General features: G+C 39.6%; 1 protein-coding gene across 8 annotated transcripts in view; it reads left to right on the top strand.

The window, feature by feature from the left end:
* Positions 1-17,198, top strand: part of PTPRK (protein tyrosine phosphatase receptor type K) — a 584,612-nt gene that overhangs the window by 123,922 nt on the left and 443,492 nt on the right. For 7 of the 8 annotated variants that reach the window (XM_073337266.2, XM_073337264.2, XM_073337265.2 and 4 more), the window contains exon 2: positions 2,803-2,925. The exons of the other annotated variant lie outside the window; for it this stretch is intronic. In XM_073337266.2, the coding sequence (XP_073193367.1) occupies positions 2,803-2,925 (123 nt within the window). The remainder of the gene's footprint in view (positions 1-2,802; positions 2,926-17,198) is intronic. 8 annotated transcript variants of the gene reach the window in all.

Here is a 17,198-nt window from a genome sequence, read left to right as displayed (position 1 = left end):
ATTCAGATTTGTGGACAAGGCAGTCCAACCTGTCAGACAAGGGAATGAATTCCAGTTTAGGTTGTCAGTAGATGATGTCTTCTTACTGCATTTTATCTACGTCATTGGTGCTGTCCACACTGGGTGAAACAGTATTTAGTAACTGTTGGCACAAGCAGAGTCCTAGCGTGATTTTATTGACAGATACAGAAAGGAATTTTTGTGGGGGTTGGGGGGTGTCAAGTTGGCTAAACTGTGTGACAGACCAAAACTCCTCTGTTCACTGCCTACTCTGATATTATGGTTTTATAATGTGGGTCCAACAGACAATTCTTAAGATTCCAGGAAGACTGTTTGCCCTTGTTAAAACAAACACTTGCAAACATGGTTGTCACTAGCATGGTGATAGTCCTAGGGTGGGTAAGACTAATGTCCAGGAAGATGTGTGTATGTAAGGAAGGTATGACATAACAAATACAACTAGCAGAGATTTTTGTGTGGATAATATCGACTACAAACCAACCAATGTCTTGAAATGTATTTGTTGTTTGCAAGGAATTTTGACAAATAATTTTGAGACTCTAGGTATTTGCAAAGTGCTCTCTTAAATGAGTCGTCATTATGTAGTATTGCTTCCACTCACTTGTTAACTGACTGACACTTTTTAAACAAAAGCATAACAGGTAGAACAGAAGGAAGCCTGGCATCCCGGGGTAGGGATTGGGTTGAAAGCTTTTTCTATCAAAACTGTTTAAAAGTGGAAAATTGATTTTGCCAAAACACAAATTTTTTTGCCAAAAGTGTTTTGCTTTCTGTGGGAAAATCTTTGCTTTTCATCAAACTCTCCAGCCAAAAATTTTCACTGGTGGGCCAAAAACATTGGATTTTTCAGTTTTTCTGATGAAAAGTCAAGTTTCCTGCAGGAAGCTCCACCCCCTTCTCCCAATTTTTTTTCCCCCAACCAGCTCTACTCCTAGGCTATTTTTGTGTTGCACATGCAGTAGTAGTGAGGTTGGTTTGCACTCCTTTCTTTCTCCAGGAAAAATAAACACAAAAAAACAAGCACATGGGAGGATGCCATTGAGATGGAATGGAAATGACACATTTTTCAGATAATCCTGAATTTACCATAAACGGAAGCAGAGTTTTTAATTCACAGCATCAGGTCCCATTTTCAGTATTGTATGTGAAATTCTTAACACAGACTCTGTGGCCTGTTAGATATTGCCTCTAGTTTATTCTTTAACAGCAGGGAAGAATAATGTTGTGTTTGCAACAGTAAGAATTGTTAATCATATGAATGTACTGATTCAGGCTACGCCGAAACAGGGATAAACAACCCATGGCTGGCCTGGGTCAGTTGACTCAGGCTCACGGGGCTTGGGCTCTGGGGCTGAAAAATCGTTGTCGATGCTCGGGACCCTGGGAGGGTGGAGGAATCCAGAGCTCAGGCTCCAGCAATTTTTAGTGATTTTTAGTCAGGCAGCCTGAGTCAGCTGACCTGGGCTAGCTGTGACTGCTTTATCCCTGTGTAGACATACCCTCGGAAGCCAATGAGGCAGATATGAGTTCACCCCTTAAATACCTCCAACTTATTTTCAACTGCCAGATACTTTTATAACCTTCTTCCTAGGTCCCTATGGCTTCTCTAATGGATTATAAGCTTCTTTCAGTATAAAGATGGTCATGCACTGTGTTTACAGTCTCACTATTTCTTGGAGATAAAGATTATCTGTCCTGATCTTGCCTCCCATTTTCAAAGCAAAGCAGCAAATCCAAGGATTGTTTACCATGGATGGAGATAACAGCTGCTGCAGAACTACGTGCGTGGCATCTGTTGTTCCTATTGTGAAAAATACCTCTCCTCCCCTGAAGTCCCTTTTATCCTCTACTCTTTCTTGTGACTCCATCCTTCATCTCTCCTCTCGTCTTCCCTCTTTCTTACCACACTCTCACCTTTTTCACCTTTATCTTCATAAGTGAAGGAGAAGATTTGAAAACGTGTTAAACATTAGATTTTTATCAAACATTTACCATTACCAAACAGTAGATTTTTATCGTGCTGCAAACTTTGGTTTTTGGTTTTTGGTTTTTTTTTAAACCCTCCCTCCCTGCTCCTTTCCTTTGTCCCTGCCCCTTACAGTTCCTGTTGTTCTGGTGATGGGCACTGGATAAAGATTTTAGATCCATTATTAATGACCCTGAAAAAGAGCCTTCAATTTGTGTTGTTAGGCTGGGTTGGTTAATAAAGTAAGAGCATCAAATCAACTTTGAAGAAATCAAAATATTATTTCAATTCTCAGTGACTGTAATTATACTGTCAGAGTGCTTTCTCTTTCCTCTGCTCTTTCCTTTCCCTCTGCGTGAGCTCCATCGATACGTTTTATTCACTGGTTGGACTGAGTAGGCTGTCAGTGCATCAAAGAAGTTGTTGATTGCACCTTTACTGTTAGCCTTGTTCATTGCTTTATATTTTTTTTCCCCCCTCAGTCTAGATAACATGTCACTTTTTATGCAAACACTGAATCAGGTTCTACTTTGACTTCAGTAGCTCAATCTGTGATTTCCGGCTCCTGTAGAATGAGCTGTTGAGGGAATTTGGCTGTGGAAAGCAGAGAAAATTTAAAGAGAATAACATTGATGGATGAGAGACTTGAGATTTTTAGCTCTGCACATAAAAGCTTGTGAACTATGTTGTAGGCTGTATGGGCTCTGTGGCAGATGTGCCTAGAAGGAACACCTCTGTTTGAATTTGAAAGGATTTTTGTTTTAAATAAATGTAGCATTTGTAACTAATGAAATGTCTGGCTTTCTTTCTTTTAGGGGGATGCACTTTTGATGATGGCCTGGGGCCCTGTGATTACCATCAAGACCTATATGATGACTTTGATTGGGTACATGTCAGTGCTCAAGAACCTCACTATTTGCCACCTGAGATGCCTCAAGGTGAGAGCCACAGTGGTGATGGTACAAGTTGAAGGGAAGGATTTGTGGCTTGCGTTACTTCGTTGTGTTGAGAATTTTGAAGTTTCCTTAAAATGAGGTTACAGCCCTTGAACTTCCCTTAAAACTAGATAACACACAAGCCTGCTTTAGACAAAAATAATAGGTAGATCTTTTAAGTGCTGGTCATGATTTTAGCTGGGTGGACTCCTGATTATTCTAATGAGCATTACACAGCCAGAACCCGTGGAAGCACTTTACAGATATACCCCTTCAAATGTCAGTAAATCTGTTTGTTCAGTCTTCCTTTTAAATACACACAAGAACTTAACCAGCTTCTGCTAACTCTGTCGTATTCAAAAGAAACATAACAAAATTTTACATTTTAAATGACATCTGATATATTTAGACTGAATCATTAGATAATATTGAAAGGCGAGAAAAAGACGCTTGGAGAAAACTGACTGCTCATCTGGGGATAATCAGAAAGGTGATTTATGGAAATATTTCCATTGTTAATTACTACTGAGGACAGGTAATGAATAACTGAAGAGGTACAGCATAGATGACCTTGTGTGCTCACCTTTGATGAACAGCTTAATCGGTGCTTCCCAGACAGGATGATATGTAAAGAAAATGAAAGCATTTGAAATTTAACTACATTTTCCAATTAATAGGACATTAAGTAATTAATCATGCAGAGGAGGAGAAAAGGTCATTGCCACTCTATTTGTAGCTAACATAGCTTCCATTTATGCATGTGGGGAAGAGAAGGAACCTTGCCATTTGAAAGCAACATAACCCTTTTACCATTTCTTCCCCCTTCATTTATTGCTTGTTATGTGTTAATGGTTGTTAGAGAGTATATGTAATTTTTACCCCGTAACTAGTGGCTAGTTAGGCATCTGCTGTTTCACTATGGGTGCATGTTACCATGCCCAAATCTTGTTAAATTGGCTGATGTGTTGAGCAAGTTCCATAGCTGATTTAACAAAATGTGTGATGATGATGCATATCTGCATATAGGAGGGGTAGAAGTTGGTTCTTAAGACAGCATTCGTTGCTGATGGTGTTTTTGTTAGTGTCCAAAGTAGTCCCAAAGAATAAGGCTTGAAGTCGGTTGTCTATTCTCAGGTTCATGTTGTACGATTGCAAATATTTAGCCTTTTAAAATGGTGTGGAATTATATTACTCATAATATGTGTTCATATGGCAGTTTAAATAGCTAGGTTTTGAAAGAGTCTGAAGGACAAGATAGCTCTTGTGTCTCCCTAAATAACATGTCATCCATACAATTTTCAACAAGTTTGACTCTTTGCTCCCTAACCTGACACCTGATGTCTGTTCAGTTTCGTGACAGACCAATTAATTCACCCACTGCATTCCCATTGTGTGGAGTGTAGTTTCCTGTCCAAATGTCATATAAGATTTAGAAGTATTTTTTTCCCCACTTAAACATGTTAAAACTCCCTTTATTTAATCAAATGATCAGGTCTTTGCACACTGAAGGGTGAGGGGTGTATCACAAAACAGTGTGATCATACACATGCAGGCAAGACTCTGAGTTACACAAAGCCACAGTTTAGTATGTTAGATGTTTAAAAATCTACAGATGGTTTTTGGAAATCAGAACCCAGTTTCAAATGCTGGCTCTCCAATAAATTTACTTTGCAATCTGATCAGAAGGCATACACTAGAATTAAGTGGTTCTGATTTTTAAAAGATCTGTACAACATCGGAAGTCCTACACTCAAACTGTTTCAAGTTTGAAATGAACTGGAACATTAGGATTAGGGTTTTACTGTGCAGTGGGACTTCCTATGATATTCTTAAGGTATTTATAATTGAACTATTTCTGAATACCCAAGCCCCTGCCACAGTGTCAGTTTGTCATACGTTCGTTGTTTTACATCTCTGTGGAATGTTTTAAATGTTACGTCCTTTTTAAAGACAAGAACTAAAAGTACCAAGAATATGTAATAACAGATCGCTCATAAATATTGAGTGTGGCTAATGTGACCGAACAACTTTCTTTCACCCATATCACCAGTTAAATTTGGCTTAGGTTTCTAGAAAATAGGTGACTGCCTTGAGACCTTTTTGACACATGTAAAATGAGTTTGATTTTTTTCAGTAATGTTTTTAATGATTAGGTGCCCCCATCACAATAACTACCATCAAAATAAGCGAGTGTTACAAGATTAAGGGGGATTGAGGGTTTAATTACTGGGTTGATATAAGAAGAATATAGTGGTATGAAGAGTCAGAATTAAAGTAGAGTGAAGTAGACACTTTGGTAAAGAGTGGGAAGTCAAATGCAAGTGTGGGGTGGAGTGGTGCAAGGAACAGAGAACTTATCTACCAGCTGGCTGAAGTTGCTGTTCACAGGAGCAGCAGGAGGGTCTGGTTCAATAACATGGCTAAAAGAAGCTAACTCCCTCCCCTCATTGTATCCTTATCCTGGATGAACAGCTAAGTGGGAAAGAAGGTGCTTTGCAAACCCAGTTTGCCTGGGCTACAGGTCGGAAGTACAGGGGAGATGGAAAGAGAGGAAATAAACTTTAGTTCAAATGATGGCTCCCAGTCTATGGAGCTATACCGGAGAGGTGGAGAAGTGACTGTGATTCTCACTGCATCTGGTTGTCATGCTGCTCAGCTTGTAAACACTAGCAGTACAAAAAATAGCCACTGAGTTCCAAGGACTTCTTTATTTTCTCTCATGCCGTGGTCTCTGACCATCAGTGGCAGTGGGTGGGAGAAATGAGCAATTAACTGGTTTTTCAGTTTGGTGGCCTAACTGAAAAACCCAGAAAAACAAATTGTTTTGGATGTTTTGTTTTGTTTTTCTCACTGAAATGAACACTGAAAGAATTTCAGGTTGCAGGTAGAACAAAAATTTGGGTACAACAAACGATTGCTTTTGATTCTAAATGTTTTTTTTCCGCATCTTTCATTTTATTTCCAGGTGTGTGTACTCTTGTTTTAAAAATAAATCTAAGGTTTGAAATAGAACATCTTTTTGAAATGAAAAGTTGAGAAAGTAACCATGGAATGGTTTGGCTGTCTTGAAATCTTTTTTGGCCAAAACTATTCATTAAATTTGACCCAAATTTGCAAATATTTTTGATTGGCCAGAAGTTTAATTTTGCAGTGGATAAACTATTCAGCCAAAAGAAGGCAGCCAGCTCCAGTGGGTGGAAGAGCAGCAGCTGCCAGCAGGGCAAGGAAGAGGAAATGCGGTAGGGGCGCGGAAATTGCCTCGCTCTTGTCAGCATTGCAGAAGCATCCTCCCAACAGTGGTTGAAACCACGGAGTGGAGAGCAGCTGGTAGCACCCTGTCAGGCTTCCCTGGATGTTCTCTTCCAGCAGCCATCCAACTTTGGAGAGGTAAAATAATGAAGCAACAAGAGGAGAGTGAGTGCAAATAAAGTTAACCTTCTGCTCTTTATGTTTGAAAAATCCCTGCTTTTCTGTAGCTCTTCATGTGCCATGGATCTCTCTGAAGGGTAATAACCAGCCCACTACTCTGTACGGTGATGGGGTTGCATGCACAGCTTTCTTGCTTCATGATGGAGCTCGGCTAGGAGCAGAGAATCTAGTGATGCTCCGATCCTCCCACGCTCTTCAACTCTTTAGGGTATAATAAAGCTATAACCATTGGCTGAAGTACTCCTCATGGAGCTGCTCTGTGGGTTTGGAGGAAGGGTACCTTATTTTTCATATTGTCGCTAAATCCCACACAGCTATTCTTGGCTACTTTAGCGGGTGCTTGTTTAAGGCTTTGATACCTGAAAAAAGAATATTGCACATGCTTAGTGTGCAGTTTTAAGTCCTCCTAACTTTCTCAAAATAAAACATTTTTTGAAACTATGCAAAGACCAAAATATTTAGTGAGGATTATCTCCAGGCCAAATCTCAACTTTCAAACTTCTACCATTGTTTAAGGTGGTTGGGGGAAGAAAGAGGATTTTTTGGTTTTTTCCCTCTTCCATAATTCAAATGGCGGAAGAGATTTTAGTCAAACTTTACAAAAAGCTTTCCACCGGATAGTCATCAAGCATGGAAAATTTCAGGCCCATAGGCAAATGTTTTGGAATGTTATGAGCATGTGAAAACAGGTAATAATGGAAAGTATTTTGCAACCTTAACTGTGGTATTTGCTACCGTCACACCAGATATAACAACCTCTTTTGAATGAGTAATGCAGCTTCAGACATGTTTTTCTATATTGATCTAAACTGCATTTTTCAAATTATGATCAAAGGGAAAAGTCTGTTGTTTCTATTATGGGAAAATCATATATGCAGCATATATACCATTTTATTCAATGTAAGGGGAATAGTTGCAGGAGGTGGTCACCTGCAGTTTTCAAGATTAAACTTGTAAATTGTTTGAGCTACAGTTTGCATGATAAGGAATCTGGACTTTATCATTAATATCAATGGAAACATTATCTAATATGGTCAATGTCCAGTTATCCCTTTCTGCTTGCAATCTGTATCCTTATGTAGGATAACTACTATTTGAATATCACACCTATAATACTGTAATAGTTGAGCGAGAAGGCTGGTAATTGGTGAAAATATAGGCATAAACAGAATTTAATTGTGGTACAGTCAAATGTGGGTTATTGCTATGATTGCAAAGATCAGTATACTTAAACAGTCTGGGCTGCATTTGAGTCATCAGGATTACACCTTACAAAATTAAATGGCTTAGTGATATGCAGTGTAAAGGTCTCCATTGTAGGTTTTACACAGCTCAAAATATGGGTGGGATAATTTTGACAGTAAAGCATTGAGAATGTAAGCATTTTTCAGTGCAGCTGAACTATTGCATTTTTTGTGTAATGTCTTGCTTCATTTGCATAAGTGCAGCTGCATGAAGTTGGGTTGAAAATGGGGATGGAATATTAAGAGAGAATTCTGTGAAATGCAGGGGGCAAATTGTAAACTGACTTGTACTCATTTAAAATAGGGTAAGAAAGATGGGGTGCTGTTTTTGTTTGATCTACCTTTTTTATAGGTCTTTTTATAGCTATTAAAGCAAATATTTTCTACTCGTCTATCTAGGTGAACTCTTAGGAACGTATATATCACCATCAGCTGTATAATTAAAGTATACATTAGAAACGTTAAGAGCCATGAGTGGGAAGATGGAATCTGATTTCTGGATGTAGACTATTCCCCTAGTCACTCCTAGGGGACAATTAGATACACCTTGTGCTCATTATGTCTTTTTTTGTATAATGATTCATGAACAATGGTGCTCTTTTAATAATATGGTTGGGGACATATTCCATAGCGAACTGGGGACAGGGGTGTGTTTCTTTCCATATTATTATATCTATTGGTGCATTTACCCTTAGTCTAAAGAAGAAAGTTCATTTACCACATTTGTGCTGCCCATTAAGAGCAGACGCACTGAGAGGCAATGCAGGGTCAGTGAGTGAGAGCCTGGAATGGACTGCTCGAGGGGAACCACTTAATGAGGGTTGGTTTTTAATGTAAGGGCTATTTTCCCCACCGGGTACAAATGCTATCTGAAGAATATCTAAATTGTAGTGGGCAGGAATGGTGTGGTGAGATGAGCTTCTTCTTGTGCCTGGTCTTTCAGAAACGTAATGTGTCTGGTTTGGATAAGTTCTAATGTTGTGGAACTAGTTTTCAAGAAACGTGGGGGAAAATGAGCTAATATTAACGTCCAAGTCCTGAAATAAAGTATACTTTTAGAAAGAAGAAAGAGGCAAAGTATAGGAAGGATTTCAGGTACTATTCCGACACCTTTTTTACATGTGCCTTAAAATCAATATCTGATCCAGAGAAACAAAATTTCTTCTTCCTGTGAAGAACGCTGCAGAAATTAGTTATGACCTTGCACCGTCACCCTAAATTAGAAAAACAATGCTGCACCCTCCTGCTTCCAACCCAAAACATACATGGCTGATTCTGATGCAGACCAGCCACTAGCTCCATGGCTAAAAGCTACAACACAAGTTGGTAAGAGTTGAAGATATGAATTACTAAACAGTGGAAAGGTCACTTATTTGACACAGATGTCTAAATTTCTGAACGCTTTTAATTATCCATATAAATAATGCTTTGGTATTCACACTGAACAAAATTCATCCTGGGTGGGGGGCCAGTTGCATGCCACTTACACCCTGCATTGGGGTGCTTAGAGGGCAAACCACTGGTGTAAGGGAGAGCCTCTGGACCAGCTGCATAGCCCAGAATCAGTCTCTTCATTGGCCCACAGGAAGTGTATTGATGGAGATATGGGAGCAGAAGGGCCATGCGATCCATGTTTACGTGGGCACACCTAACACAATTTACAAGTAGCAAGAAGGGGCTATGGCTAAGATGCAGACCCAGGTGGGCAGGGGTGTAGATTTAATTTCTAGTCTCTCCTTTTACTTTCATAAAGTGCAGTTTTGTGGGGATTTATATAGGTGAAGCTTAATTTCAGCCGGCTGTGAATAAGACCAAATTGTGTCGATGTGTGGAAGGGTGAAGGGAAATGGCTCAAGTTGCTGCTCTGAAAAGTAGAAAAATATCAACCAAGAAATAGAAGTTCTATGAAGAAAATTGCACATTTTGCAGCTTTTGAAGAGGGGAGAGAATGCTAACAGCGTCATGAAATACGAAGCCCTTCCTTAGAGACACTGATTGAGAAAAGATGTGCCAACATGCTCTTTGTACTACAGGAGAGCAGGATTTAAATGGAACACTCTAAAACTTTTACAGACAGCTGAGCAATTGACTGCTGTGTTCTTGCTATGATTTTGCTGCTAATGGTTTGAATTGGCCATTTAGGGGTAGGGGATCAGAGAAACTTTGAGAGTTTTATTTGCTGATCCATTTAGGTGAGAGATGCCTTAGGGAAGACAGTAGCTTAAATCTAGAAGTTTTATTGTATGATATTTGCCTTGGTCTTTTAACTATTAAAAAAGAATCAAACCCAACAAATTCATGTGCTGGAGGGTTAAGAAATTTTGTTGTCTATTTTCTTCTCTCTCTCAATTGTGTATTGAAAGGAAAGGGGACATGCTTTTTGTAAGCTACTTTGGTGAATTTTTGGTTTCTTTACCATTTTCAGCCTCCCCACCTGCACCTTACCCTAGAAAGTATCCCCAAACAAAACAACGTATGTATACATTAATATGTAAATATACATGTTTATATTTTATATTGTATGTAGTACACAGTATGTGCGCTGATCATGTTAATACACGATAGCTTTGTGGGGCTAAGAGAATAGCCTGTCAACAGTGGTCCTTGCTGAAGTGCAAAGGTGCCATGCTGCATTCATCCCTTGTTAACTTCAGGGAGCTTGATCAGGAAATATGTTTTGCTAGGCTTCTAAAATGATGGGCATTTTTATGTTGTAACAGAATCATTAATGATTATCGCATCTTTGTAGTATTTGGTAGTGGCATTTTTAATATTAAACTGCCTTGTTAATACAGGAAACGAATGTCTATCAGATAAAAACCTAGGCCCTACTAAACATATACTTATTCATCTATTAACAGGCTGGCCTAATACAGCTTGTTCATCAACTTATTGCCCCATTCCTTGTAAATAAAGAGCACCCAGTTTATAACTTGATGTTTCAGATGCACAGTAGGATTGGGAAGTCAGCATAGCATACTACCTCCGTACTGAGTTTTAATGTGCTTGAGAATAATGAAGTGGGCAGGTGTTATAGAAGGCCTTACAGATAATGTAGAGTGAACTGAAATATCTTGCTTTGTGTGGAGTTTGAATAAACCTGATTTTTCTCGAAGTGTAGATATTGGAGTAGTAAATACCCTGAAGATTTTTAGTAATAGAAACAATCATGTCTCCAGATGGACTAATCTACTTGCTACTTTCACTTCCAGTGAAACAACCAGATTATCCTCTCCCTAGAAAGTTAAAAGAAATAAAGCTAGCAGAAACTGTTAAAAGTGCTTGGATATTACTGGCAGAATTGCTGGCTCACTGTACTTAGCTCTCTTGGCAGTTGGCTCCCAGTGCACAAACCTTTGTGGATACAGAATGGAAGCTTAACTGCTTGGGGTTTTTTTGTTTTTTGTTTTTTTTTTTTGGAAGGTCACGGATATCCTTTAGTTGAACATTACCTTTGTGGTTGAGTATGGATTACCAAGTTGCTGATTTGGTATTGAAACTTTATTTTCCTCTGATGTTCATGCACAGACATGTATTGCGCTGACATTGATTAAATCTTAAATCTGTTAGGCTGGGAATTGGCTAGGACCTATTCAAACAAAGTAACAGTAGAATCTGTGCAAAATGCAACTTGAAGTAGGTAGTCTTTTAAAAGGCACCCCCCGCCCCACACACACACCTCCTCTTCAAATATCCCCAGTTCTGCTCCATCTTTTAATAGAAGATGTCCCCTATTATTTCAGTTTCTTGGGTGGTAATTTAAGGTAGGGCTTGAAAAATCCAATTGCTGCAGGTAAAGAGTTCCAGTGCAGCAAGGTGAAAAATGACCAATCCTAGTCAATATTCACTGTTGCTACTCAGACTCCTGACAGCAGCATTGAAGCTATGGCCTCAGATTCAGTCTGTCACTGCTTGGGAATAGCTATAAGTATCAGGAAAGAGTGAGGAGGGTCACTGGAGCAACTTGGTCAGGAACAGGCTAGAGAAGGAATAGAGCAGTAGAATATGAGCCTTTGTGAGGTAGGAGGAACAACATAAATCTTCTCCCCTAGAGTAATGGGGGCTTCAAGTTTATCAGATACCTAGTTGCCAAAGTCTGTTATGCAGGCTAGAATCCCTCAGGCAAGGTTGAGGTAGAGCAGCTGGGTGGAATCTCAGTGCTTTCCCAACAGGCTGAGAATGGAGGTGAGTTTCTTACTAGAGTGTTGCTCCTGGACAAATAACCTTTCACCATTTTGTATTCAGCGTTTGCTAGTATGTTTTGTTCTCCTGACTCCTAGGTGGAAAAGTTAGAAAAGAGAAGTACAGTATCTGAGTGAGTTTGGGAAAGAAAAGTGGAAGAAAATATAGGGGAGAAGATAAAATAATGTAGAGACAACGAAGGAAACGGGGAAACACATTGGAGACAACTTGCACCATGATTTCATACCGGAAAAGAGTGGCGTGAAGCCAGGAATGCAAAGGAACTATAACAAATACAAGAGATGTTAATTTACACTTTTAAAATGTATTAACTGTGTTGTCAATCAACCTTCTATTGAAATGTCGTGTGCAGTAAGATTTCCAGATATTGGAGTTACAAAGCTCCTCCTTGTTTGGGGACCCGGTTATCTGAGATTTTCCCCTCTCCCTGTGCTGAATTACCACTATTGTAACAAGCTGCTATGTTGAGCTGGAGCCCCTCTGCTATATAGAAGTAGAAGCACCATGCAGGGTCTACTTTGAGGCCTGGCCTACGCGAGGGGGAGGTGTCGATCTAAGTTACGCAACTTCAGTTATGTGACTAATGTAGCTGAAGGCGGCATACTTAGATCTACTTACCGCGGTGTTTTCACTGTGGTAGGTTGATTGCTGACGCTCCCCCATCGCCTCCACCTATGTTTCTTGCTCTGGTGGAGTACCGGAGTCGACAGGAGAGCGCTCGGCGGTCAATTTATCGCATCTTCACTAAACGTGATAAATCAACCCCTGCTGGATCGATTGCTCCGGAGGCAAGTGTAGACATTCCCTGACTTTAGAACCTGCTCCAGAGGCAGGATTTGTTAAGTTGCCAATCACACAGCCAGTCCTGTTTCTCCACCACACCCCGGTCGAGGCTTTTGGAGAGGAGTTCAGGTCTATTATTCTTATAGTAGACAACTGTTTTCTTTCAGTTATGGGGGAGTGTGGCCTTTGGCAGCATGGCACAGTGCAAGTATGTCCCCTATAGCTAGCAAGGTTAGGCTCCAGGCTAGTGGTTGGTTGTTAATTTTGCAAGGGTGGACTTAAGGTCATTTTCATGGAATATTCAATGAAAGTGAATTGCTAGTTATGAATATTTCATATTCTGTTTTTACAATATATAACCATAATCACTAAATAAACTCCCACAGAAGATGGGTGTATTTCTATATAACGTGTTGTGTTGTGATCCTATTGCGGTTGTGCCCAGGGCTCCCAAGGAGTATCTGAGCCTCACTGTTAATTGCTGTACAAATGCATAGGATTACACACTGCATAATAACCCAAAGAACCAGCAACCTATTTTAAGACAACATTCAAAAGAAGTGAGGGTAACAAACAGTAGATAGGTGGGTAGAAGGAATAAAGAGGGTAAATTCTGTTTAATTTTTTAAAATCAGGAATCCCATTAAAGTCAACAAAATCAAGGGGCAAAGAGAGGAAATATTAAAATTAATGAATCTTTTTCTTGTATAATACAGTATCTGAAATTTTACTGTCTACTTAAATAGTGATTTTTTTCAAGCGCTTTCCTTTTTGGCTGTTCAGTGTGTAATTTTATATTCCTTTGTTATGCTTTTGCTGCTGGTCGGTGCTGATGCAGCATTGACTAATGTTTTTTTAACGGTACACACAGCTGCTGTAATAGAGCTGCACAACTGCGCAGAACCACACTTGGATTAAACTGGTAACAGTTAAAAATGAAGTAACTTTTTCTTTCACTGACTGTGGGCTAATGAAGCAAGTGTATTTGGAGACCAGTCAGATTTTAAACTTGTGTATTGTTATCCATTAACGGTATTGAGATCTGTTAAAGAGGCCGTTATTAAGATAACTGTGTCTGTAGCGGAGTGTTGTCAGATCAGGAACGTTCATTTAATCCTCATTTCCTTTGCCCTCCGAGTTTTTTATTCCCCTTTCTCACCTCTGTACACACACATCATGTGAAAGGTGACCTCTTGCAGATGAGGTCAGTGTGAACACCAGTAAGTAGGTAAGCTGTAAAAATGCCTGCCATTGCTTGGGGTTTTATTTGCCTGGTAGCAGGGTGATGTCATTGTGTAGCCAAAGAGTCAGCATATTAATTTATTACTTAGTTGCAAGGGTACTGTAACTCTGTTTGTAAAACCTACTTGAAATGTTGGTTCTGGATCTTGGAGGGATCATAAACATGGATATGTGGGCTGCCATCTCTGACACAGCAGATCCCACAAGCTTGTCTCTCACAGCTTGGCAGAGTAACTCTTTGCTTGTAGAGGAGGTTAGCTGGTATTGTTCAGAATTGAAATAAGTGAGGAATGAGATCCAATGGGAAAGGTCAGATGTTACTGATGTAATTCAGTACGAAGCTCTAAATTATAATGTACCTGGTTTCTGTACAGTTATAGTGTGCGTCTGAACTCTGTATGGTAAAATTCCATTTATTTAGGGATCAGGACGATTTCCTGTCAGCCTGTCACTTGTGCAGATAGCGATTTTTATTGATCTAAGAGTTATGATCTAGCATAGCTGCTGTGAATGCTATGGATCTGTCTCTAAGAGAAGAAACCTTAGGTATTGTTAATGCTTCAATCATACGTAAGAAGTGCAGTTTACATAAAAAAGGAAATTTTGGTCTTTTGATACTATAAGGATTTAAATTTTAATTCTCATTCTGCCCATCTGTTGTCGTTCCCCTCCCCCTCCCTCCACTAGGTATTGGTTTTGTAGATGCTAGGTTCTGTATTTATAGTATTTATCCGCACAAGACCCCATTGTTCCTATTTTACAAATTGTACCTCAGTTCCTTGAGAGGTTAAGTGATATGCTCCAGGTCACACAGAAAATAGTTGGCAGAGCAGGGATTTGATCCCAGGCCTCCCATGTCCTAAGATAGTGTCTGAACCATCATCCTTCCTCTCTGGAAAGTGATCCAGATTTTACACAAAATGTATGTAAAAATAAAGGCTAAACCATAGAGAACATGGGCTAAGGAGACAATTCCCCAAGTCAAGGGAATGAGCCTGGATAACATCAATGCTACTGGCACCCAAGAGAGAACTATCTGTATCCGCCCAAAATAGAAAAATACATATCTAGAACAAGTAACATAGGGCTTAGACCTGGTCACAACAAATGTCATGAATTTCCACTGAGTCCATTACTTTCAAGAGCCATTGACAGATGAGAGCTAAACTCAACCCTCATTGGTCAAAGAGATTTTCTCCCAAATACTTCAGCTGTCAGTTGGAGGGATAAACATGTTTATCAGCAAATCTGCTACAACTGTGACTGATTTGCTATTCAGACCCAGTCTTTATGAGCACAGTAGTCTGGCTGTGCCAAAGGACATATTGGAAAGTTAAGGATATCCTGAACAAGTGATTGCCCCGCTTCTCTCTCCCCCCCTCCCCAGCCCCCACTATTATATTAGTGTGAAGAATGAATCTAGGCATGCATGATATGTAAAGAGAATGAAAAACGAATCAGTGGAACTCTCCAATCTCTAGTATCTTCCATAGGAGCATCTATCAGCAAGAATGAGTATTAGTTGCATCCAAGTACAAGCATCCAAGTCCTGAATTAGGTAATCAGATTCTGCAGGAACAAGCTTTCATGCTCACTGTCTCATACTTTATCTGTCAAGATGGAATTTCTAGTTCCCATAGCTTTCTTCAAGAGGGTATTAGAGTTGGAGATCAATATTGTATGATGCACAATGAGAAGAACTCTGAAATGTTTCCATTCCAAGAATATACTTACATTCCATTAGACTTGGGGACTAGCACTTGCTTCTATTCAATCCCATTGTATACTAAGAAGAAATTAAGGCACAACATGAGTGTTTGAGGGACAATCAAAATATACAGTATAAGGACAGAATAATTTAGGAAATCCACAGCATCTTTTGTCTTTCAGTAGTGGGAAGAAGGTGATTAATGGCACAGTGGTCAGGTCAAGACAACAAGATGCAAGCAGCAAGACAAACATATCCAGTGAGTCTTGAAATCACAAAATGGATAGCAGCATCTTCTGCAGACAGAGGTCTATGCACTGATGGAGAAAATGCAAAACAAAATAGCATGTTAAACAACTGTTTGGGCAACAGTCCATATATTCAACAATATTATAGACACATCTTATCAGATTTGATGGAGGCAGCATTTGGTATCGGGATCCTATAGTCCCTAGTGAAGTGCAATTAAAAGTAATTCTTATTCTTAAACTCCTGTAGTTTTGTCTTTTATGTGCATAATCCCAAGAGGTATTTGAGAGAGAAAGTTAGTTCTTGTACTGCTCAGAGGAAAGCATTTTTAAAGTTATCTGACAGTTCTGATCCACCATGGAATCATGATTTAAAACCACAGTACAGAAAAGTAGTGTATGGAATTTAGTTGAAAGCACTAACCAAAGCCTTAACATGTAGATTATTAACCAGTTGTTGTAGTATTGGGATTTTTACTGTTATTTGACTTAAGTACTTCTGATGAGCAGTTGAGGGGATGTTTGAGTTGTCTGTTATAAATTGGATTGAACTGTTTCCAAGTCCCTTGAGGGACAAAACCTACCCATGCGTACACAACAGGCAGACATACTATATTATTTCAGAGAAAGTAAACAAAAAGTAAGAATAAACTTTTCTGTAGCATTCTTACCTTCTCTTCACTGCTGGTTCAATCCTATGAATGAAGGATCAGCACAAACCACACTCCAGGAGCGAGAAACTGTGCTACTGTCAGTTTCTTCTTTCCAGCCAAGTCCAGGTCATCTGAGCTAACCCTTCTGCCTCCCTGCCCCTCTTTGTGTGAAGATGTCCAGTGGGCTCTGTGTTTTGGGACAAAATGACATACATTTTAAGAGACCTTCCAATAGTTTGTAAACTTATTTAAAAAGCACAAAGAAAAGGAGTATTTGTGGCACCTTAGAGACTAACACATTTATTTGAGCATAAGCTTTCATGAGCTACAGCATCCGATGAAGTAGCTGTAGCTCACGAAAGTTTATGCTCAAATAAATGTGTTAGTCTGTAAGGTGCCACAAGTCCTCCTTTTCTTTTTGCAAATACAGACTAACACGGCTGCTACTCTGAAACCTGTTAAAAGCACAGGTATTCTGGAAATGAATTATGGCCCCAGGCCAGTGGCAAAATGCCTATATGTACGTAGTTGATTGCTTTACATGCTTTTTGCATAAATGTTGTTAGTGACAGTGACTTGAGGCAAGCTCTTTGCAAGAATCTGGTAGGTGGGCCCTTCTCCAGGCCTCTCCCTGATTGACAGTGCCAGCTGCTTTTTTCATTGAGGAGGGACCCAAGCCTACACATAAATCATAAAATGGAGTGCTGGTGAGGTTCTGTGATAGTCCACCAAATCAGATGAGGGAATAAGATTAGCAGCAGCTCCT

This window comes from Lepidochelys kempii, chromosome 3, assembly GCF_965140285.1.
Source record: "Lepidochelys kempii isolate rLepKem1 chromosome 3, rLepKem1.hap1, whole genome shotgun sequence".
Lineage (NCBI taxonomy): Eukaryota > Metazoa > Chordata > Testudines > Cheloniidae > Lepidochelys > Lepidochelys kempii.
The sequence above is the reverse complement of the archived record's forward strand: the minus strand, read 5'-3'. Positions and strand labels throughout refer to the sequence as shown.